The sequence below is a fragment of the Dipodomys ordii genome, unplaced genomic scaffold (genome assembly GCF_000151885.1).
Source record: "Dipodomys ordii isolate 6190 unplaced genomic scaffold, Dord_2.0 Scaffold230, whole genome shotgun sequence".
Classification (NCBI taxonomy): domain Eukaryota; kingdom Metazoa; phylum Chordata; class Mammalia; order Rodentia; family Heteromyidae; genus Dipodomys; species Dipodomys ordii.
The window spans coordinates 163,077-188,472 of NW_012267446.1; the positions used below are offsets into that span (position 1 = coordinate 163,077).

Genomic DNA, 25,396 nt, shown 5'->3' on the forward strand with positions numbered 1-25,396 from the left:
GATAATGTACTCATTAACAAGTATGATAGTATAAAGCACAGAATACATTGGAGGATTCATAAAATATCCAAGTTAGAATGCAAATTTAAGAGGTCTTGTTGGGAATGTGCTATGTCTTTAACATAACCAGAGAAATGAATACGAGTAACTTGTTTGTTCCAAGAAGTCCTTACATTAGACTAAGATGTGACACAGATTGCTCTCAGAGCCTCTAAACATTCTAGGCAACATCTATGTTTACCTTAATGTTTGTTTCTTCCAGAACGTGATCTCTCCCTGAACCTGGAGAAAGAATTTCTCTCAGGTCTTATCAGGATGATGTAGCACTTGGGGGCAAAGATGCAGCCTAGGAGACCTGCACTGGAGGCCAAAATGGAGAAGATCTCCACGGCCACCATGGCCTTCCCATTTGTGCTGTGGTAGACAGGCAGGAAGGTAAGCCACACACTGCAGAACACCAGCATACTGAAGGTCAGGAATTTGGCCTCATTGAAGGTGTCAGGCAGGTTTCTGGCCAGAAAAGCAACAGTGAAGCTGGCCAGGGCCAGAGAGCCAAGGTATCCCAGGACACAGTAGAAGGCAGTGAGAGAGCCCATGTTGCACAGGATGATGATGTAGCCATGTTCAGATTGTGCATCTTTGTCCACAAAGGGAGGAGAGATTCGCAGCCAGAGGCCACAGAGGGTCACCTGGATTAGAGTGCAGATGGGGATGAGGAGGTTAGGAACCCAGAAGAGCAGCCACTGCCTCGTGCTTCTCCCTGGAGCAGTGAGCGTGAAAGCCAGAACCACAGTGATGGTCTTGGCCAGGACCGTGGAGACAGCCACGGTGAAGACCACTGTGAATGTGGTGTGCTGGAGGATGCAGGAGGCTGTGTGGGGACGGCCAAGGAAGAGTAAGGAGCAGAGGAAGCAGCAGATGAGGGAGATGAGCAGGATGTAGCTGAGGGCCCAGTTATTGGCCTTGACAATGGGGGTGTCTTGGTGCTTGATAAACACCCCAAGAACAGCAGCTGTGAGTGCAGAGCAACAGAGAGCTGTGCAAGCCAGAGCCATACCCAAGGGGTCTTCATAAGCCAGGAAGCTCTCGGTTTTCCTGAGGCAGTGGTTTCTCTGGATGTTGGCAAATTGATGATCTGTACACCTTACACACTGCTCCATACCTGGTGAGGTGTGAGAATCACTGTTAGTTTGTGTTCAGTATTTGTCTTTCCTCTCAACCCACTTCATTGAAGTAGCTAGCTCATTTTCCCTGATTCAGCAGTTGACCTGCATTGAGTTCAGTACCAATAGAGTAACTCTCTATATCAAAATGCTTTCACATCAAATCTCTTTCTCACATTTCTTTTTCTTTCCCTCCTCCCTTTCCATTTTTATGTTTTTCTTTTTTCTTTCTTCCTTTCTTTCTTTCTTTCTTTCTTTTTCTTTCTTTCCTTCCTTCTTTACTTTTGTCTCTCCCTTCGTCCCTACCTCCCTCCTTCACTTCTTCCTTCTCTAGCTCCTTCCTTCCTTCCATCTGTCTGTCTTTCCTCCAGTGTTTGAACTCTGGACATGTTAAGTTTTCCAGAGTATTCATGCTTAAAACTACCACTCTACCACTAGAGCAACAGCTAGAATTACAGATTTTTTGGATGCTTAATTGTGAGAAAGAATCTTACTGAGTTTCCTGTACATCATTACATTGAAGCTCCATCCTCAAATCTCAACTGCCTGAATCGCTTGGATTACAGTTGTAATATATAATTACCAGCATTATGTGCTGCATTCTTGACAGGTCATACCACTCTGGCTCTCTGCTACTCATTCAAGACATAATGGAGAATAGAGAATCAGCCCAACCACTTCACTTTGTACAAGAGGACCTAATCCAAACTTCAATCTCCTCATTACACCAAACACAAAATTCTTGAGCATTTGCTCTTTGTCAAGAACAGTTCTCCTCCACTGATATGATAAGGTCTGGGAAAGATCAGCTGGAGGAGGGAGAAGAGAAATGAAATGGAGATGAAAAACTACTCCTGAATCTTTTATATTTGAAGAATTGCTAGTCAGCCTAGTGCCAGTGTCAGACCTGGAGTGACCATAACAAAGTCCGTTGTATTATTAGTGCATGCTAAATAGAAAATAAAATCTAATTAGAAATGAGCAGCAATAGGCACTCAGAAATGAAAGGCTGTGTTAGATCCACAATTCCATGATGATTTGCATATCATTTCAAAGATCAACAACTGGTCCTTGATATTTTCTTTTTTCAGTGTTTAGCTCTTATTTTCTGCATTTCTCCATTGTTTATTAAATATATTGTTTTTATTTTAAAGATACTGTACAAAGTGGTTACAGTTACATGATTAAGGTAATGAGTACTTTTTCTATCGAGCATTGTTCCCCCTTTTTTGTTTTTTTATGTTTTTATTGTAAAAATACTGTACAGAGTGGTTACAGTTACATGAGTAAGGTAAAGTGTACATTTACTCTCTAGCATTGTTGCCTCCTCCTTTGTTTCTGCCTTACGATCCCTTCCTTGTCCACCTCCCCAAGTACTCCCCCAACAATGCCAAAGTAGTAAAATTCATTTTCAATATAGTGTCTTGTATATCTACTGGTTAAAATGGGCCAACCTGTATCCCTATTTAAGCAGTTTTTTTTCCTTGCCCTCCCCAAACTAGGAAAATGTATATACAAGATGCAGGGCATCAGAAGCCAATACATTGAAAACAGGGGTTATACCATGGGGGTGGAACATACCAAAGAAACAAAAAAATCACATGGCCATTATAAATACCTTAAATAAGAAAGAAAAAACCACTTGTGTTCCTATCTTGGCGTTCGTTTCGCTTAACATCAACTTATATGGTCATAAGTACATAGCTGTTGACCTTTTCTGCTTGTCCTAGACATATAGTAGTTATTACAAATAATGGAAACCATGGGTAAACATTTTCTTTAAATACAAAAAATGTGATTTTAGGAGAGGGGAACATGGGTATTCTCAAGATGAAACCAGTAATAGATTAGAAAATACAATCAGAGATATAATGGAGGGGCAGTGCGTGTTTCTTCTAAGGAGAAGTATGGTTAACGGTAGACCTGGAACTCTGTGTGAAGGTGCATGTGTGTTCCTGCCATGTTACTGTAGATCACTCCACTGGCTTGCATGGACTGAAGGGTAGGAAGGAGAGCTGGGGAATTTCTCTAACTAACAGACTCACCTGTCACATTAGAAATCTCATTCTCTGGGCAAGGAGTGCAATCAAAGCAACAGGTAGCATTTCCCTCCAGAGAGGCCTTCCTGAATCCAGGACCACAGCTCTCACTGCACACAGACCGAGGAGGCTGAGAATATTCAGATGAAAGTTAGTGACCATTTATCCTTTTACCTGCCATCTGAGACACTCCAATGATTTAGGGGAAATGATCATCAAAACACATAATATTTATATGCACACAGCAAATGAATTTACTGAACCTTCCTACAGTTTCATCTGACATAAGCTGAAGAATATGTGGGGCCTCAACACCCAGCACTCACTATCGGGAAATCATGGAGCCTTGAAGTGTTGGGAAATCATGGAGCCTTGAAGTGTTGGATGTTAATTCTAGGAAATTAGGAAATGGGAGTTAATCCTGCATCCTATTCTTGAATTCAGGTGATCTGTATACAGATGAATAAGAGCATGAGAGGAAAATCACTCAGGGAAATTTCAAACCCACACTCTAAACCATGGCTAATTGCTTTGGCCGTGCTGCTGTACCCAGGGCCATTAACATCTCTCTTGGCTTTTTAGCTGTCAGAAAGTTGGTGAATTTCTCTGGCAGATGCTCCTTTCATTACATCCTGTCTCACTAGACTAAGAAGCAACAATCTATCCAACCATGGTCTGAAATCTCCAGGCAGAAGCAGAGCAAGCCCTTCTGCCTTCTCATTTGATTCCCTCAGATATTTTGTTACAGTGCTGGAATAATGATTCACAGGTGTCACTTTTATGATATTCACTATGCAAACATAGAACAACATATTGGCCATGATATGTTCCCCTGTTCCCTTCATGAATCTGTTAGTAAGAAACTTCCAGAAACAGAAAGTTTTGAAATGTACACCACTCAGCCATAGTTTTATTGTACAAACTTTAAAACAGGATAAGCTTATTGCTCATTTATACATAGATCATGCCATTATGGTTAGAAACCACTGACCCTGGGGGAGAAATAAGGATGTGGTGACATTGTCTACAAGCATTGTGATCATAACCTGGCTTAGAGAATTGTAAGCTCTTTCTACAACTACTTCCTAATAACAATACTTTTTTATAAAGGAGAGAGTAAAAAAAGTAGAAATGACCCACCTTGGTAATTCCTATGGGCCACTCTATCAGATTTTCAAACAAAATCAGTTGTTGACCATGTGGCCTAGATGGAGAAAACTTGCCAACTTTCACCTTTTGTCCCAGACCTTCTGGAAAATTCCAAAAGCTCTTAATGTCATACTCTGTCTCCAAGTTCCTTTCCTCATTCAAAACCACTTGGTCTCCAACAGGATTGGTAAATTGGATCTTCTTCAAAAAGGGATGCAGCTAAAAGTGACACATTACAGTATGGTGAGTTGCTTCCCAGTGTTATCAAAGAACCCCAGAACAATGAATTACTCTTTCTTCCCATCCCCTGATTCACACACCACAGGAATCCAACCAACTGTATCAAATGCAGGCCCACAGCAGACTAAAGTGTTACCAAGTTCTTAAACCTGGGTATCCAGGATGGGATGCAGAAGCTCAATTTCAAGGGAATGAAACTGCAGCCATAACCAACCAAATAGGAATTATCATATGATAGACTTCAAGGGACTCTCTAAATTGCATTCCAATCACAAATTTTGTGATTCTGATCACAGAATCAGTCTGAAATATGGGTAAATAATAAACTAAGTAGAATCATAGAATATTTTTGACAACTATGAAAGATTACCTTAAGCAAGACTTAGTTCACTGCATGTGTGTGTGTGTGTGTGTGTGTGTGTGTGTGTGTGTGTGTGTGTGCATGTCTGTGTCTGTGTGTGTATGCCTGTACTTTGGTGTGACCTCACAGCTTAGGCACTCAAGTCTTTTTTTCTGTTCTTTTCAAAGTAATCATACTGTCCATTGATCCACAGCTCCCCCTCTGTCTTTTTGGTGGTTAATTGTAGTCATGAGTGAGCCACAGGTGTGAGTCACTTGTGTCTAGGCAAAATTAGGTTTTCAAGAACTAGTCACCCTTAGAGAAGATCTTCACTAGCCATACAACGGACAAGGGTCTCATATCTAAAATATATATGGAACTCAAAAATTAAATGCCCCAAAAACAAATCCTGAAAGAAACAACTGCCCAATAAATAAGTGGGCTAAAGATTTAAAGAGAAGCTTCTCTGAAGAGGAATGAATGATGGCCAGTAGACACATGAAGAAAGGCTCAACCTCCCTATCCCTAAAAGAAATGCAAATCAAAACAACGTTGAGATAACACGTCACTCCAGTTAAAGTGGCTAAAATCAAGAACTCTAATAACAACAGATGCTGGAGGGGATGTGGACAGAAGGGAACCTTACTGTATTGTTGGTGGGAGTGTAAACATGTTTAACCACTTTGAAAAGTTGTATGGAGGTTCCTCAAAAGACTCCACATAGAGCTCCACTATGACCCAGCAATCCCACTTTTGGGCATTAACCCAAATATTTACAAACAAGACCACACTAAAGCTACTAGAACGACTATGTTTATTGCAGCATTATTTCTATAGCTAATATGTGGAACCAACCCAGATGCCCCTCAGTAGATGAATGGATCAAGAAAAAGTGTTATATACACAAAATGGAACTCTATGCCTCCATCATAAAGAATGACATTGCCCAATTTGTTAGGAAATGGAAAGGCTTGGAACAAATTATATTAAGTGAAGTAAGCAAGGTCCAAAGAAACATAGGTCCCATGGTTTCCCTTATTAGTAATATATAGTATATGTCTGAGTCAAGTAGAAAAGGTCAGATAAGGTGATGTTAGGGAAATGAACCCTAAGATATGAATTCAAATGTTTTTTATCTTTCTTGCGATTATTTCTAACACATTAATAAGATTATTTCTTTGTTGTTTTGTATGTCCCTCCCACACAGTATACAGTATAACCCCTGCTTTCACTATATTTGATGTTGGTATATTTTTTGGAGGGGAAGGGGAAAAAGAATCGTTTAAATAGGGATACAGGTGGACCCATTGCAACAATGAGATGTACAAGTCGTTATGTCAAAAACAAACTTCACAGGTTTGGTTCAGGGCGTGGGGGAGGATAGGATAGGGAGGATGGGGGGAGGTGGCTGATGGGAAGGGATGGGAAGGGGAAACAAAGGAGGAGGCTACAATGCTTGATAAGAAATATATTCATTATCTTGCCCATGTTATTGTAACACCTCTGTATAGTACTTTCACAATAAAAAAAAACTAGTCACCCTTAATCTGTTATTTTAAAAAGGTACAAGGATAGTTTGAATATATCCTGTTGAAAAGGGGACTGCTTTTTCCACACATAGTGAGGATGGGGACAGAAGACACAGCTCTTCCTTGTCACGGATGCAGCGTTCTTCAAGAACATTGTCATCACAGCTCTACCGTCACTTCATGGAGAGCACAACAGACTCTTAGTATTTGCCAAAATGGTGCCAGACAACCTAGTTGCATCCGCTATAAAAGCTTATATAGAAGTTCTGCATGCCTAGAGTAGGTCACCCAAAAGCAAAGCCATTACCTGTGAAGAGAGAAATGCCTTGGGTTGCCCATTGTGCACTCTTGGCTCTTCCATGTAATGAAGAAACATCTGGTGGAGAGCATGGGCCACAGCATACACAGCATTGTAGATGTTGTAACTCTCATCTGACATGGTCATGTCAAAAATGTGCCTCAGCAACCAATGCAGTGTGGCATTGTATGAACAGTGCCCCAAGTCTCTGCAGTCAGACTTAATCAGTAGGCAATAAACAGACTGAATCCATGACCTGAGAAGGGAGTTATTTGCTGAGGTCTTGGAGAAGGTCTCTGTCAGAATAAAATTGGTGAACCCAGCAGTGTTTCTATGATGGTGAGAGAAGATAATAGGTGCATGGAAAGAGTCAATCAGAAAATGTCTTTTAGCAATAGTAACATCATCATAGGGCGAGTTCATGACCCAGACTTTGCCTGTAATTAAAAAGTGCCTAAATTTAAGAATGAAGCCTAGTAGAAATTTACTGTCCGCATAAATGATAATCACATTGGTTGATAAGTCCATTAGCTGGCGCTGCATTGATAGATCATTTGAGTAATCTGAAAGGACACTGTAAGTGATCATGTTCTCAAAGGCAAAGCAGACTCTACTCTTGCTCATCTCTTCTCTCAATTCTGAGAGGAACCACATACCATTGTTGTCTTCAGTGATGAATAGTCCCACCCAGTTCCAGCTGAAATGAAGCATCAAGGAGACCATGGCCAGGGCTAGACCTGAGTCCTTGGCAGCCATCTGATAGACAGTACCAAACTTTCCATGGTTAATCAGGAGAGGATCAAAAGACCCAAAGGTGAACTACAGGGAACAAATGGAAACAACATCAGGAAGAGGATGGTCATAGGCAAATCTCAATCCTGATGTGAACAACACAACAACTGGTAGTACAGAGGTGGGAACAAAAGTTTGCTTATCCCATTTGCAAAGTCATCTCCCATGTTCTGAACTCTTTGTAGACATGTACAGATAAGGCTCAGAGCTTTGGGTCATCCTTTCCTCTCAACACCCCACCCTTTATTTGCTGCAATGAAAATGTGTATGTCCCAACCACTTTTGGAGGCTTCTCCCTGTGAGGTTATGCATTTGGAAGGGTTTGTGATACCACTTCCTCTTCAGCATGTTGAGGACAGTCACTGTGGATATGGCTTCACATCTGCCCACCCATCCCAGCCTCACCTGTGGAAGTTTGTAGAGGTCCAGCAGAGTCCCTATTGGGAAGAATGTGCTTGAGATTCCTGTGAGTGCCGCTATAGCTTCGCTGTCTCTTCTGCAGGTGTAATTAGGGATGTTTTTATTCTTCCCAGACAGCCAGGTGAGTGGATCCTCTAACAGATCAGTACCTAAGTAATGTACAGTATAGATCTCAAACCCCAGAGTCATGTTGGGCAGCAGATGGGGATTCTTGTTGATCTCCTCCACAGCCAGCAGCAGGGTGAGAAGCAGTTGGTATTTCTTTAAGTTGATCCTGCACAGAAATCACAAAATTTGATTAGGTATACAAGTATTAAACATGATTAACTGCAAATCTCATGACTTTGTTGAATCAAATGTTGATTTCTGCACACAGTAATATGTATAGATCCAACGGGATGGCATTCTAATTTGGAGTCTAAGAAACGTTCTTGGAATTGGAAGAGTTCCTGAACAGGCCTTGATCAGCATACATGAGATGACTATTCCTCTGAGATTGCAGAGAGAGAGAGAGGGTGGGAGGAGTGAGCAAGCTGGCTTTTCCTCTCTGCTCCTTATGGATATGTGAAAAACACTGCTGTCTGCTGTGACATAGGAACAGGCCCAGCTCACATCCCAAATCATTTAGTACCTTAAATTAGCTGTGCATATGGAAAAACTCTTAAGAAATAAAATTCCAATTGGGAATAGATTGTGCACCTGAGTTCAACCAGTATGAGCAGAGAGGCAGGGCCTGCTGTGTTAGGAGTAAATAAGAAAGCAGGCTGCTTTGTGTCTGTGCTCACTTGCCACACATTTGCCAATGGTGCATCCTTCTGCAAAGAAATGAATCTTGCCTTGTGAGGAAAGTAAAGAAATCAAAGAAGTACAATCAATGGCATGTGATAGAGGCACACTCAGAAAATGTCATCATTCTAGGGGATTCCCCAGAACAGAGCAAGATGGCATCCCAGAAAACTAGAACATAAAGATTGCCTCACCCAACAAAGAACAGACGAGACTCAGGGAGTGTGGACTGGAGGATACTTCTCTAGTAGAACAAACAAGAGAAAAGTATGTGTGAGAAAAGGGGGAAGAATCCATCTCCATGTTTCTCCCCATTAACAGCATTAGTTGCTCATTATGCACAGAAACCCTCCGACATTGCAGGGAGGGAGAGAATTAAAGTTAAATCTCAGCACCATCCCCATACACTCAACCAGTGCTGGGGAAGTGCTTATAATCTCTACTTTTGGGTCCAGACCTTAAATTGTGCTTGGGGAACTGGTTTAGGGCAGAGAAGGAAGACACTGCCACAACCTCCCTCCTCCAATCTTGTGAATGACAGCAGGTATGAGATACAACCTCCTAGTGAGCAGGGCAGAAGATTGGGTCAGAGTTTTTCTTAAAACCCTTTGTCAGGCATGTCATGGTTGGACCAATAATCCAGAATAAACTAGAGGCACTGTTTGGTGCTGGCACCACAGCTTCCATTAGATTCTTTCAGGAGGTTTTGGAAGGTCGCTGAGGCAGAACCAAATGCCATTTCCATCAGTTTCCCCCATGGGTGGAGTAGGCTGACACCTGTCTTCTTGCTTAGCCTTGTGAAGCCACTGTGGCTATGTGACTCTGTTGTTATCTGGCTCAGTCCAGTCTCATTGCACAGTGAATAATTTCAGGACCACTGCCCTAGAAGGACAGTGCTCAAGATGGCACCAGGCAGAAACTGAAGTCTCTCTAGGAATCCAGTGTGCATTGGTCTACAGCAGCATAAGCTAGAGTGTGGCTTAAGTGTATCCACATGACAGTTTAGGCTTTGGGGATGCTAGATAGACTGAGTAGATGGTGGTGTTCACCAAGATGGTCCTGTGGCTTGCTTTTATTTTTTGGTTGGTTGTGGGGATTGAATTCTAGGCCTGGGATCTGACCCTAAAATCTTCAGCTTAAGACTAGCTCTCTAGAACTTGAGGCTCAGCACCACTTCTGGCTTTCTTTTGTTTTACTGGAGATAAAAGTCTCACAGACTTTTCTGCCTGGGCTGGCATTGAACCCCGTTCCTCAGATCTCAGCCTCCTAAGTAGCTAGAATTCTAGGCATCAGCCACCCATACCCAGCTTGTGGCTTCCTTTACAAAACTTACCATGCTGCTGTAGCACTGCATGGTTTTCCATCCCAATTATAATAGGTAAGACAGGGAAGTAAGATGGTGATATTGTCCTAGAGCTTAGTGTGGGCTAGGTAATAGTATTAGAACTGGGCCATGACCATATAGCCAGGACAGCCTCTGGCAGACTCTGTAATCACCTCAATACCTGAGAAAGTCATCTACCACCAGACAATCTGAATTCTATATTAGCTATCACTAATTGTATATGGTTGTGGGCATCTTGGCTCATGAGCACACCTCTACCATATTCAACCTGAGTCAGTCTTAGTACTCACCCAGTACTGTATTGGTCTTGATCACAGTAGACTGAGGATGCTGTACTCAGGCAGGCTAGGAAAATGAGGCCTGGTTAATGCATGTCAGGAATTCAAAAACTCAAGCTTAAAACTTGTCCATCTACTTCCCTTAATGTTAAGGAAATGATGTCATTTAGGGGAAAATGGAGTAGAATAGATTAGTAAAATATGATGTATGGGAAGATCACAGCAAACAGAGAGCTATTCATCCATCTACATATCTTAAGATTAAGGGACCAAAGTCATTGAACACAAAAAGAAGCTGGATAAATTAAGGAATAAAATGAATCCTAGAGAAGGCAACTCAAAAACATGTGATTTCCAAACACAGGGCTACCATCTTTACTTCAAAGAGAGGCAACAGGTTGCATTGCTTCCTGAGAGATGCATTTCTCATCATATGAATTGGCAGTTGTCTTGTAGGGCAAATGCCTTCCCCCGAAAAGGCTCCCACAAAACATATGCAACATCCTACGCCAACAACAGCACACCTTCCTTCCCTCAAGGATAATCATCTGGAAAGAATGGCCAAAACATACAGAAATCAGAAAGTGTAACACCAGGAGTGATTAGAGCAAAGATGACAAACCTAAGTTTGTGTAACTTTTATGTCAGATCTCCTGCTTTTACCATCTGAATACCCCTGGAAGCCCAAGAGCTGAGTGTCTCTTCTCAATTAGAGTGTGTCTTTGCCTTTCTGTTTCTTGTTTGTCTACCTGCTTGTTTCATTGCTTCCTTACTGAGAAAAGTTCTGCCACATTTTCATCCTGTTGTGACTTGTCTAGAATTTCTTCTTCTGGGATCAGAGTCCAGGATCCCAAGTGAAGAGTCCCTACTTTTAGAGTGAAACATGATTAACCTTCATCTGTTTTGGTGACCCTGCTGTTTGGTATTCCATGTGTAACAGAGTTCTGGTGGCCACAGCTGTGTCTAACGCCAGTTCCAGCACACAGATCTTGCTATTGCTAGCCAGAATCGACGCACAAGGCCATTCCCTGTGGATGAGGCATATGGGCCTCCTGTGCACCCAGGAGAAGGCATATTTGGACCCATGACTCATTGGGGTTCTCGTGAGGTTTTTAGAACCACAGAGTATTTGTCACCAAAATTGCCTTTGGTTTTCTCTGGTACTGAAGTGGTTTATCACCTCACAGCTGACTTCTCACAGGCCCTGGGCTCCATCTAGTGTTGACATTGTGGAAGACAGTACAGACTCAGGAACACTGAAGCCTGCCTGGGATTTCTGGAAAGACAGGCACAAAGCCAGACCAGTCAGACTGGTATAATTTGGAGACATTTCAAAGGCCAGATGGTATCACATGCCAATATGAATGAAGAATGTTCCAGAACGATGAGTTCTCCTAGCATTCAATATAATCATTTTAGGGAAATTCTCATAGAGAGAATCTCAACTCTCATGGATATTTGCTGATGTCATTGTGTACAATGTAACTGAGGCGTGACATCTAGAATGTCAGTAATATTAAATATGAATTGGGAACTGGTGGCTCAGGCCTGCAATAATAACTACTCAGGAGGATGATATAGGCGAATTATGTTTTGTAGTCACTTTGGGCAGGAATGTCTGTGACACTCTTTATGTGCAAGCAACTCCACAGAAACTGGTACAGCGCTGTAGGTCAAGTGGTAGAGTGCCAGCCATGAGAGAAAAAATTCTAAGGGACAGCCATCAGGACTTCAGATGATGCATGAGTACCAGAATGTATGTGAACATGCACACACACACACACACACACACACACACAAACACAGCTCATTAGAGTTTCCAATGCTGGGTTTATACATGAGCCCCATCTTTCTCACTCACTTCCTCACCACATTTATTTGGCTTCAATATCTCTCATAAATCCATAATGGAATAAAGTATTCTTCTGAACAAACCCATACAGGGTGTTTCCACACAACTTGTCTGAGAAGATTCATCCATGACTTATCTAGTTTACAGAGAATTCTATAGATCTGAAAGTAGTGACCTCACCTGGGTAAAATGCATGAATGAAACTGTGTATAAAAAATATGAAAAAACCAGGCACCTTTGCTCACGCCTATTATCCTATCTACTCAGGAGGCTGAGATCTGAGGATCGGGGTTCAAAGCCAGCCAGGGCAGAAGTGTCCATGAGACTCTTATCTTCAATAAACCACTAGAAAATTGGAAATGGCACTGTGGCACCAGCAATAGAGCGCTTGTCTTAAGCTGAATAGCAGAGATACAGTATACAAGCCTAGAGTTCAAGACCCATTACTGACAATATATATGGAAAACACATTCAAATCTAGTTTAGGAAGTTATGAGCAGGGAAAAATAAATAAGCCTGAAAACATTTGGAGAACAAGGAATGGAAACAGAGTTTCTGGGAATGACATAGGAGACAGGCCAAGACATGGATAGCAGGACAGAAGCTTACTTATATTAGTTAAGGGGAAAAAAATCAAATGTGTCATGTATTTCCTATTACTGATCTGTCCAGCAGCTCCCGATTTCCAGAGTTTTGCTGACATGAATTAACCCCAGAAGCAGAAACTGCATGTCTATCCTAAGAATCATTGCCCTGAAGGCGGTCCAAACATTGGTCCTGTTTTGTAAAGTATAAAGAACAGAATGGATTGAAGATTCCCTGGCCTTTGCCCTGTAGATGGGGACATTGCCCTTTAGTGTCTTTGTATGGACTCTTGGTCACCCCAGTGACCCTGAGTAACAGTGATGAATGGAGGAGTCACAGTGATGGTGGGGTGGTCGGGACATCTCTGGAAAGGGGAGTAGAATGGAAGACGGACAGAAAACTCTGTCCCCTTGGAAGAAAGAAAAATATTCATTAGGAACACTTGAAATGAAGTAGAGCTGTTGTAGTGAGGGCAGTGTAGAAGATGCAGAGTGCATCAGTGATTGTGTCCAAACTTCCCGCACATCTGACTGTAAACAAAGAGAAAATTCAAAATTTAAAAAATCCAAGCAATCACTTACTGAATGTTCTGTTGCTGCAGGGTAGGGTCATTGAAGCCTTGAACGACCAATTCCCAAGAATAGAGGGGGTAAAATCCAGCAATGACCCCATCTCCCCTGCTGCATGCCACAGATTTCTCTGTGCAAATGCACCTTCCATCTTCAGAGACAGTGATCAGGAGAGGATGCTGGAGGAGAAGCAGTGTCAGAGCCACAGGGAACATTGTTGCTGCTTTGACATGGAGCTGTGATTCGGGATGCAGACTGTTCCTGCAGCATCAGGCAGGTGTCTAAATGGATCTTCAGTTTTTGTGGCTTCTTGTTACCTGGATGTCCTCCACTGTCCTCGAGGAATACAGAGCCCGTTCTGCCCTCTGGCTGTGCATCTGGGGCCCAGATTCAAGGTCAAAACAGAAGTTAGAAAACATGTGTACCATCTTCCTCTCCACACCGTCAGGACCATGATTTCATCCAAGACTGTAGATAATGAAACTCCAGGGATGGATTCCTCTCTTGTTGAGTTCTTTATAAACTTGTGTGAAAGCAAAAAGTTGAAAACAAAAAAGCACAACAATCAATGGTCACTAGGGATGATGGGAATGGATGACACCAGAGGATGCCATGTGAAGGTCAAATGATCATAGAACACCATGGCCAGCAAAGGCTCAGTCAGAGTTATTGGAGCACAATCAAAGATGAGGATGGTCAGGCTCAAAACCAAAGGAAAAGGAAGACACAGAAGTTTGGTGAAATGACACATTCAGGTTGTTATACCAACTGCACATGCACAAGAAACCAGAAGAGCTCAATATATTTATTTACTGCTGCAGGTATTCCCAACAGTGTCCTGGAATCCTAAAATTACAGATCAATAATTCAAGGTCAATGCATTTATCCAATTAGACATTTGCACTCTGAATCTTGAACTTCTTCAGTGCTTGCATGTTGTTGACCATCAGACTGCACTCATCAATATATGGGCAGTCCATTGTTAGACAGAGATGTTCTGGAAACATAGCAGGTCTGCACACTGAGGATCCTGGTAGCTGTGGGTGTATGGATGGGTCTTGCTCTGCTGTGTCTCCATCATGTCCTGAGTGTTCTGGGAATTCTTTTTCCCACTTGGACAGCTGTATGGTGCCAGCTCTGTCCATGTCCCCCTACCTGTTTTCTCTACTAGTTTCTCAAACTAGAAGTGAAACCAAGGTCACAGCATAGGGTCCTGCTGTATACAGAGTTCACCATGGTGGCTGGTTCTGTGAACTGGCTGCATATATTTATGAGGAAGGTCTTGGCAAATGTAAGTTGGAAAAGTAAGGATGCAAATGCTATTTGGTGATGGTAGCCAGCAAGACCTTGCAAGAGCATCAGTGCAGGGGCCTAGCCTGACTTGGGTTTGGAGGTAGAAATCTTTGTTGCTTCTATACCCAGGATTATCGGTATGAGCCACCTGTGGCTGGCTCAGAGGACAAACTTTTATCCCATTCTCCTCATCTATTACTCTAACTATTTCTGTTCAGTCTGCCCAAGAGAACAGGCCCTCCCCACTTCTTCTTCACTTGCCTGAAACCAGTAGTCACCTGTTAATCACCTGACTTGGAGTCAGCAAAGGACCCCACAATCTGAGGTCACTTCCTCGTCCACGGAAGTCACTTCCTGGACCATCCTGGTCACACCTCTGTAGGACAGTGATAAGTTCCCCAGACCCTGTGGTCACTTCCACATCTGCTGTGGTCCCCTTCTCTCTCTTTTTACTTTCTTCTTTTTCATTTTCCTGTGTCTTCTCTAGGGGCTTCCATCTCCTGAGGGTGGCCAATTTGCCTTTTCTGCCTGAACCGTGTATCATGTTTCCTTGCTGGAGAAGCAAACAATTTCTACTTCATTGTCATTGGTGTCTACTCTAGTAATCTATGCCTTCTTCTCCCTACATTTCAAAAATAAGAGAAAACTTGCCTCTATCGGTGTGCTTTCTTTCTGGTATGTCTGTTTGTTTGTCTGTGTGTATTGTAAATGTGTTGTACAGAAGAGTTACCATTATTTAAATCAGGTATTGAGTACATTTCTGTTTTTACAGTGTTACCCAGTTTTTCCCTCCCTGCCCCACCGAAAGATTGTATGCTTCATTGTTCACACGGTGTCCAGTATATACCACTGCTGCATTTGCCAGGGTGATTAACTGAACACGATGATCTCCACTTCCAACCATATTCCTGACTCAAACATATAATTGCATGCTCAAGACTCCTTGTGTCTGTGTGATTCAATTTACTTTTTCCATTCATGTGTTGGTTGGAACAGAGCCTGGTTCTGCAACTCAGCTTCTAAGTAGTGTCATGATAGACACTCACCATATGTAAACATAGACATAACAAACACCAATACTTGTGTGTGTGTAATATGCATGTAATATTATATCTTTTGTCATATTATGTTACCAAAGGAGTTATAATATTCCTTTTGGCCATAACCCTTTAGTGTCTGTTATTATTAATTTTCTGGATAATCAATCAACTTATTTATTGCTAATTATTTTATAATGAGTTTTTTTATATTTTATGAAACTTAAGATGTACTCCTCTGCTACTTACTTGAACATTTTGTGAGTATAAAAATTGAAGATGGGAAGTGGTTCTGTGACTGAAGTGGTAGAGTGCTAGCCTTGAGCTGAAGAGCTGAGGGACACTGCCAAGGCCCAGAGTTCAAGCCCCACAACACACCAAAAAAAAAATGAAGACCGTTTTTGCTTCTGAAATCATTTTGTATCCAAATGAAACCAATTTGTTTCATCAATTCCCTTTCTCAAGACTTTCATTTAATAACTTCCCTTGGTCATGGTACTTGAACTCTGGGTCTAGGTGCTGTCCCTCAGTTTTCAGCTCAAGAAGAATGCTCTATCCCTTGAGCCACAGCACTGCTTTTGGTTTTCTGGTGGTTAATTGGAGATAAGAGTCCTAAGAAGTTTCCTGCCTGGGCTGGCATTGTACCCTGATCCTCATATCTCAACATCCTGAGTAGCTAGGATTACAGGTATGAATCACTGGCACCTGCATTCCTTACTGAGTTTTTAAAAATTAAATGTTTAATTAACTCTTTGAGAATATTTGATCTCAAAATGACATTTTTAAGGATGTAAAGTAGTAATCCTTAGACAAACTGGTTGTAAATTGATATTTCCCATTTGGTTTTAAAGCAGGGAGAACATGGGCTGGGAATGTGGCTCAGTGGTAGAGCGCTTGCCTTGCATGCATGAAGCCCTGGGTTCGTTTCCTCAGCACCACATAAGCAAAAAGAAAAAAGCCGGAAGTGGCACTGTGGCTCAAGTGGTAGAGTGATAGCCTTGAGCTGAAGAGCTGAGGGACAGCGCCCAGGCCCAGAGTTCAGGCCCCACAACTGGACCCCCCTAAAAAAATAAAGCTGGGAGAACAGGAGAATCACATGTAGACTGACATTTCATGAAGAGTCCAAACTTAACAAACTTGAGGGATTTCAGACCATCTCTTGGTGTTTTCAAAATGCAGCTGATTGCATCACTTTACATATCACTCTTGTAACTTTCTTCAGGTAATATTTGAAGGAAAGCAACCTTTAGTTAAAAACACTCATATATTGGCCTTTTGGTGTGTAAAGAATTGAGCAATAATAATAATAATAAAAGAATTGAGCTATAGCTGAGAGCTGGTGGCTCAAACCCATAATCCTAGCTACTCAGGAGGCAGAGATTTGAGGATCACCGTTCAAAACTAGCCGTGGCAGAAAACTTCCTGAGACTCTTATCTCCAATAAACCACTCAGAAAACTAGGAGTGGTGTTGTAGCTCAAGGGGTAGATTGCTTGCCTTGAGCTGAAGAACTGAGGGACAGAGCCTAGGCTCAGAGTTCATGCCCTATATGCCACAAAAAAAAAAAAAGAATCGAGTAAAGTAAATTAGGTTTTACGTTGAAGTAAATATCTAACCAAAGCCAGGAAAATTTAAATGTAATTTCTACTTTTTTTTTCTTTGTCTCTTAAAGGAAACCACAATGGTAAAAATATGTATGTAGAGCAAACTGCACGTTATCTATCTGACCCATATCTATAAGAAAGTAGAAAATCTGAACACACACTGCACGATTGTTTTATCAAAAGAATCCTGAGGGGATGGGGAAAGAAGGCAAATATGAGTTTGGATGAGTTAATTTTGGCAAGAAGTGGCAAAATAAGAGAAGAAAAATAAGAAAACCATAAAACTGAAGGCAATATTCTTAGCTTTGGATGGTCTCAAAGCCAGTTAGAAAATTTCTACCTTCTATCCCTTTGGCTAGTGGAAGCTACCAGTACATTTGCAGATCCTCCTGGGAACATACGCAGAACGCAGAGACTTCCGGATCACAGTACCCAGTCTGGTTGGTCCATGAGCTGTTCACCACATGTTAGTGCAGGAGTGAGGCTTCTGCCTCTGGGAGTTTCCAGATCCATCCCTACCAGGCCAACCAACCTAGGGTGCAGGCCTCACTGGGTGCATCAAGCGGTCACCAGACATGACAAGCAGCATGTCTGATCTTCTTAGCCCCTGCACATGGTTTGGCGCCTCTGGGGAAGATGGGGCTCAGGGTCCTGCTCTGGAAGGGGAAGGATACTCCCAGCATGCCCTGGGGCATGGGGCAGTGAGCATCACAGGAAGGAGACCTTGGCCTAGAGCATGAGGGGCTGCATGCGGCTAGGGCCTTGCCCATGTCTGAGGGTTTGTTCAGCAACACCAACTCGGGGCAGATCCTGAGCACGGGTGGGATCCATAGCCTATTCCTGCTTTTCTGGCCCCTCTCCGGGTTGAGATGACTCACCTGCAACTTATGGGCATCTCTTTTCTTTTTTTTTCTTCCCGCCCAAGCAAAATTCCGTGGGTTTCCTTTTAAAAAAAAAATATGTTTTTTTCATTGTGAAAATACCATACAGAGGAGTTGCAATTACATGAGCATGGTAATGAGTACATTTCTTATCAAGCATTGTTGCCTCCTCCTTTTTTCCCCTTCCCATCCCTGCCCTCCCATCTTCCCACCCTTCATCTCCCTCCTCTGGTTGGTTTTTATTTAATATATTGGGTATTTTTCGCTCTCCGTCTTTTTATTTCCTGGTATCTGCTGAGCCTTTGGCATCATTGGCACTAACCACACTGGCATCCACAGACCATCGTGAGAAAAGACATCACTTGCTTAAAAAAAATTAAAGACAGGATTGATGGTTTTCAGAGTTGGATGGTGGGAACTTAAGGGAAAAGATTAATTTATGGAAAAAATCGTGTGTGTGTGTGTGTGTGTGTGTGTGTGTGTGTGTGTGTGTGCCAGCCATGGAAGTCAGGACCCAAACTGCCTTTCTTGGCTTTGTAATTCACAAGTGACATTTTACCATTTGAGAAATACCTCGCGTCCTGTATTCTTACTTGTAAGTTAAAGATGGAGTCTCATACACTTTTCTGTCCAGGCTAATTTTGAATTGTGATCCTCAGATCCAAGCCTTCTAAAGTAGCCCTTGGTGTCTGACTTGAAAAAAATCGCGTGCATAATATTGAAATTAATAATGAATTTACCAATAGACTTCCAAAAGAATGTGAAAAGTTAATACATATGACACAATGGTTTAGTCTGTATTTTAAAACAGTAACATTTTTCTTTATTGAGAGTAATTACATAAATTTCACAGTATTGTGGCATAGTGATACTTAACTAAAGTCACTAACACATTTTAACCTTCACAATGCATCTTGTCATTGTCTTCATCTACAAAGCTTATGAACTCTGCAGACTTTAACAATAAAACTGTTTCTCCCAAATTGGGTGATATGTAAATTTCTTTCCTTTTGCTCAGTATCAGCTGTTTCATCTTTCTCTCTCTTTCTCTCCCTCCCATCACCAGCCTTGAGTTGTTTAGTTCACTTTCATCAATGACCAGTGCCTCTGATGGGCCCCTCTGTTGTATTTTTTCACCCATTTTCCTATAGTTCTTTGTCCTCCTCTTAGCTTCCCTTAGATGTGCATGCTTATACACCATATATGTGGTCCAGTATATAGAGTCATCTAGAAACTATATAACAAATTAAGAAGCCAATCTTTGTTTCTTGTGTCTTGTCTATTTTGTCATATTTCACTGTAAAACAGTAACACATTTATGATGTGTAATTTAGTCCAATTAAGAGGTGATTGAACACCACTGGATCTGAAAAATGTAAGTAGAAAATAAAGCAGTGGAAGAAAGGACACACTATCTTTTGCCAGCATGGCTAAAGAGATCCCCTCAAAAATCTAGTGTTTCTGTTGTTCTCTTTTCTCTTCTTCTTCCATTTCTATTTGGGTGTCCTTAGAGATTTGGTCCGATATGATGCACAAATTGACTAATTGTGAGGTCTGGAAATTGATTTTACATAGGTCCTATGGAAGTCAATGGTGAGCCCATCTTTTCTCTCCTTTACTTGAGTGTCTCCTGGACAGCTATAGGTTCCACGCTTGTATCTTCTGACACAGAGACTGGCAATGGCCAGCTCCTGGTTTGTCAGTCCTGAGGATTGAGGCTGAGCTTTCCTTGGGCTCCAAGCTTGAAAAGATCTTTGGTTCTTTACCCCTTAGTTGTGTCTAAAGGCAGATACAGCTCTACCTAGTAAGTAATGATGTAAATTAAAAGCCTTGGAAATATCACCTCTTAATCATACATAAAAACATAATTGCTTTGGGTAGCCAGTAAAAATTATTTCACACTTGCATTCACAGTTCACCAAGTTTTATACGTCCTTAGTTGTGTTTGGTTAGCAGAATGGGTAACCAATGTTTTTTTTCTACCTACACTGTACTGGCTCTGTTTCCTGTTCAAGTCTTCCCCTAACTATAATACATGTATCATTCTAAACTCTTTCTGAGTACTGAAAAGGAACTATTGCAACAGTATTAAAGGCCTGGACCTCAGTTATCAAAACAGCATCAATGGTGGGATACTCGTGGCTTTCGCCTGTAATCCTAGCTACTCACTGGCTGAGATCTGAGGATTGTGATTCAGTGCCAGTCTAGGCAGGAAAGTCTCTGAAACTATTATCTCCAAATAATCATCATAAAACCAGAACTGGTGCTATGGCTTAAGTAGTAGAGCACTCTCCTTGAGCTGAAGAGATCAGGGACAGCACCCAGGCCCAGAGTTCAAGTCCTGAGACTGACAAAACAATAACAGCATCAATGATACTATTCAGAATTTCCTATTTTTGCCAAGCTATGATCTCTTTCTTCTGTGTTGTTCTTTTTATTTCATATGCTTCATCTTTCTGTACTTCACAGTGAATTTCCATCTTGGCCACCTAAAGAAATGAAAATGAGCTGATGTTCTTATGGGTTTTGTTTTTTTGGTGCTGGTTCTGATAGTTGAAGCCAGGGTCTGGGTGTTGTTTCTGAGCATTGTTTTTGTGTAAAGTGAGTGCTCTGCCACTTGAACCATGTATACATTCTGACTTTTGTTGGTACTGGAGATAAAAGACTCATGAACTTTCCTTCCCAGGATGGTTTGGAACCATGATCCTCACATATCAGCTCTCTGAGGAGCTAAGTTTACAGGCCTAAGGCACTGGAACTCAGTTAAGTGTGAGCAATTTTAATGTAACTTGTGACTGTTTAAACACAAACTGTTACAACTGTGTTTGCATTGGGCTCACTGTTTATGGGCAAAAGACATGAGATCAGTATCATTCTGGTACATTGTCCTCTTTGACAAGGTAAACAGTCATTTTATCTTGCTGAGAATCCAGCAACAGGTCCCTTGTACCTTAGCCTCTTTGCTTAGAAAAGACTTAATACTAACTTCCTTTACTATTGGAGTATGATGAATGTATAAGAGCAACTACCTATTAATTATTAGCCCCAAATTGTAAGTTTATACTCAATAAAGGGCAAAAAGTTATTGGTTTTGAAGTTTCCTTTTCTCTAGTGGGCAAGTGATCAGAGACTTCATAAAGTTTGATGTAGACATTAGACATGGTAGTCTAAAACCCATTCACTTTATTTAGTTAGGCTGTTTTGGTTCTCCATGAAGCTTTGTAGTAGTAAAATTCATCAAGTCCCCTGTGTTGAATACATAGTTGTCCAACAAAAACAGCCATTACATAAGCACCTACAGAACAGTGAGCACTCTTTTCTTTGAGTCATTATAAATGGAATAATCTATTGGTCTTCCAGACATTTCCATCTTTGTGCAGATACTTTGTGCAGATACTTCCTTGTCAAGGATGCAGCGATCTTCAAGAGATTGTCTTCATAGCTCTGCAGTCATTTCATGGTCAGCACTATAGGCCCAGTGTCTCTTGTATTTTCCAAAATGGAGCCAGGTGACTTAGTACTATCTGCTATGAAACCTTCAATAGAAAGTCTACATACCCAGAGCAAATCACCCAAAAGCAATGTCATTACCTGTGAAGAGAGAAATGCCCTTGGTTGTGCATTGTCCACTCGTGGCTTTTCCATGTGATGAAGAAATATCTGGTGGAGGGCGTGGGCCATGGCATACACAGCATTATAGATGTTGTAACTCTCTTCTGACATGGTCATGTCAAAAATATGCCTCAGCAACCAATGGAGTGTGGCATTGTATGAACAGTGCCCCAAGTCTCTGCAGTCAGACTTAATCAGTAGGCTATAAACAGACTGAATCCATGATGTGGGAAGGGAGTTATCTCCTGAGTTCTTGCACAAGGTCTCTGTCAGAATAAAATTGGTGAACCAGGAGTTTCTATGATGGTGAGAGAAGAAGAGAGGAGCAAGGAAAGAATAAAATTTGCATATGAAGAAACTCTCAAGAAATACAATTCAGTTTGATAGCAGATTGTCTACCTGAGTTCAACCAATATCAGCAGGGATGCAGGGCCTGCTGTGTTAGGAGTAAATAGGAAAGCAGGCTGCCTTGTGTCTGTGCTCTCTTGCCACACTTTTGCCGATGAGGCACGCTTCTGCAAAGAAGTAAATCTTCCCTTTTGAGCAAAATAAAGAAAACAGATAAGAGCTGGGAAGGTGGCTCACTGGTAGAATACTTGCCTTGTATGAGATCCTGGGTTCGATTCTTCAGCACACATAATCAGAAAAAGACGGAATTGGTGCTGTGGCTCAAGTGGTAGAGTGCTATCCTTGAGCTGAAGAGCGGAGGGGCAGCTCCCAGGCCCAGAGTTCAGGCCCCACAACTGAGAAAAAAAGAAAACAAAGAAATACAATTCATGTCATGTAGTAGCGGCACACTAAGCTGACTCAGAGAATGTCATCATTCAAGAGGATTCCCCAGAAGCAGAGCAAGATGGCAGCTGACAAAGAGAGAATATAAAGATTGCACCACCCAACAAAGAACATATGAGAGTCAAGTGGTGTGGACCGGAGAGTATTCTCTAGTAGAACAAAACAACAGGAAAGGATGTATGAGAAGCTGTGGAAGAAGCCATCTCCATGTTCCTACCATACAATAGCATTAGTAGCTAATTATGGACAGAAACCCTCCAAAGTTGTAGGGAGGGAGAGAATTAAAATTAAATCTCAGCACCATCCCCATACACTGAGACCAGTGCTGGGGAAGTGGTTATAGTCTCTACTCTTGTGTCCAGACCTTTAGATTGTGCCTCTGGAACTGGTTTAGGACAGAGAAGGAAGACAGTGCCACAAACTCCCTCCTCCAATCTTGTGAACGACAGCAGGTATGAGATACAACCTCCTAGTGAAGAGAGCATAAGAGTGGGTCAGGGTTTTTCTTAGAATCCTGTGTCAGGCATGTCATGGTTGGACCAATAATCCAGAATAAACTAGAGGCACTGTTTGGTGCTGGCACCACAGCTTCCATTGGAATCTTTCAGGAGGTGTTGGAAGGTCCCTGAGGCAGAACCAAATGCCATTTACATCAGTTTCCACCATGGGTGGAGTAGGCTGACACCTGTCTTCCTGCTTAGCCTTGTAAAACCACTATTGCTGTGTGACTCTGTTAACACCTGGCTCAGTCCCAGTCTTGTTGGGCAGTGAATCATCTCAGGGACCATTGTCCTAAAAGGACTGTGCTCAAGATGGAATCAGGATGAAACCTAGGTTGCTCTAGGAATCCAGTGTGCATTGGTCTACAACAGCACAAGCTAGAGTGAGGCCTCAGTGTATCAACATGACTGTTTGGGCTTTCTGGATGGGATATTAAGCCTGAGTGCATGGCAGTATTCACTAAAATGGCCCTGTGGCTTTTTTGTTGTTGGTTATGGGGCTTGAACTCTAGGCCTGGGATCTGACCCTGAATCCTTCAGGTGAACGCTAGCTCTTTAACACTTGAGCCACTGTTCCACCACCAGTTTTCTTATGTTTTTGTGGAGATAAAAGTCTCACAGACTTTTCTGCCTGGGCTGGCTTTCAACCATAATCCTCTGATCTCAGCCTTCTAAGTAGGTAGGATTACAGGTGTCTGCCACCGGTGCAAAGATTGTAGCTTCCCTGACAAAACTTTCTATGCAGCTGTGACTCATCCTTGTTCTCCATCGCACTTTTCATGGGTAGGACAGGGAAGCAAGATGGTGATATTGTCCCACAGCTTAGTGTGGCCCAGGTGATAGCATCAGACTTTTGACATGACCCCATAGCCAGAACAGCTTCTGGCAGAGCTCTGTAATCACCTTAGTACCTGGGAAAGTCATCTACCACCAGAGAATCTGAGATCTATTCTAGCTATCACTAATTGCATATGGTTGGGGCAATCTTGGCCCATGAGGCCACCTCTACCACATACAACCTGGGAGGATAGTACTGCTCACCCAGGGCGGTCTGGTCTTTTTTTTATTGTGAAAATACTGTACAGAGGGGTTACAATTACATGGGCAAGATAATGAGTACATTTCTTATCAAGCATTGTAGCCTCCTCTGTTGTTTTCCCTTCCCATCCCTTCCTATCCTCCACACGATCCTCCAATCCTCCTCCACCCCACCAAAGTTGTAAAGTTCGTTTTTGACATAAGGACTTGTATATCTCATTGTTGCAATTGGTCCACCTGTATCCCTATTTAAACGATTTGTTTTTTCCCCTTCCCTCCATAAATTATACCGACATCAAATACAGTGAAAGCAGGGGTTATACCATGGGGGAGAGGCATACAAAGCAACAAAGAAATAATCTTATAAATGCCTTAGAGACAATCACATGAAAGAAAAAAACATTTGAATACATATCTTAGGGTTCATTTCCCTGACATCAACTTATCTGACCTTTTCTGCTTGACTCATGCAAATACTGATTATTGCAAATAAGGGAAACCAGGGACATATGTTTCTTTGGCCTGGCTTACTTCAATTAATATAATTTTTTCCAAGTCTTTCAATTTCCTAACAAATGGGCAATGTCATTTTTTCTGGTGGATGCATAGAATTCCATTGGGTATTTATACCAAGTTTTCTCGATCTATTCATCTACTAAGTGGTATCTAGGTTGGTTCCATATGTTAGCTATGGAAAATAATGCTGTAATAAACATAGTTGTGTTGGAAGCTTTAGTATGGTCTTGTTTGTGAACATTTGGGTTAGTGCCCCAAAGTGGGATTGCTGGGTCATAGGGGACCTCTATGTGGAGTCTTTTGAGGAAACTCCATACTGCTTTCCAAAGTGGTTGAACAAGTTTGCAGTTCCACCAATAGTGCAGTAAGGTTTCCTTCTGTCCACATTCCCTCTAGCATCTGTTGTAATTAAAGTTCTTGATTGTAGCCATTCTAACGGGGGTGAGGTGGTATCTCAATGATGTTTTGATTTGTTTTGGCTGTTTGTTCTTGATTGCAATAGATTGAGGATACCGTACTGAAGCATGATAGACTAGGGGGAAATGAGCCCTGGTTAATGCATGCCAGCTATTCAAAAACTCAAGCTTAAATTTTTTCCATCTACTTCCCTAATTGAAAGGGAATAAAGTCATTTAGGGGAAAATGGAGTAGCATAGATTGGGAAAAAATGAGATATGGTAAGCTACAGCAAATACAGATTTATTCATTCATCTACATCCCTTAAGATTATTATTGCTTT

General features: G+C 41.8%; 1 protein-coding gene across 1 annotated transcript; it reads right to left on the bottom strand.

Moving 5' to 3' along the window:
- Window positions 1–242: 242 nt before the first annotated feature.
- Window positions 243–21,928, bottom strand: LOC106000612 (vomeronasal type-2 receptor 116-like). Its single transcript, XM_013035894.1, has 9 exons — window positions 21,791–21,928; window positions 14,968–15,231; window positions 13,703–13,762; window positions 13,398–13,564; window positions 7,956–8,244; window positions 6,768–7,577; window positions 4,343–4,570; window positions 3,209–3,332; window positions 243–1,162 (listed from the first exon to the last, which is right to left on the bottom strand). Exons 1-9 carry the CDS (start codon window positions 21,926–21,928, stop codon window positions 243–245), a joined length of 3,000 nt encoding a protein of 999 aa, XP_012891348.1.
- Window positions 21,929–25,396: the final 3,468 nt, after the last annotated feature.

Bases quoted from the DNA above. Each gene is read 5' to 3' on its own strand.
- LOC106000612 (XM_013035894.1), bottom strand. From the start codon at position 21,928: ATGACCATGTCAGAAGAGAGTTACAACATCTATAATGCTGTGTATGCC. The intron at 15,232-21,790 runs GTAATGACATTG...TTGCTTCTCCAG, and splicing joins GGGCATTTCTCTCTTCACAG to CAAGGAAACATGATACACGG. The intron at 8,245-13,397 runs GTAAGTGATTGC...ATTTCTGTGCAG, and splicing joins CTGCAGCAACAGAACATTCA to GATCAACTTAAAGAAATACC.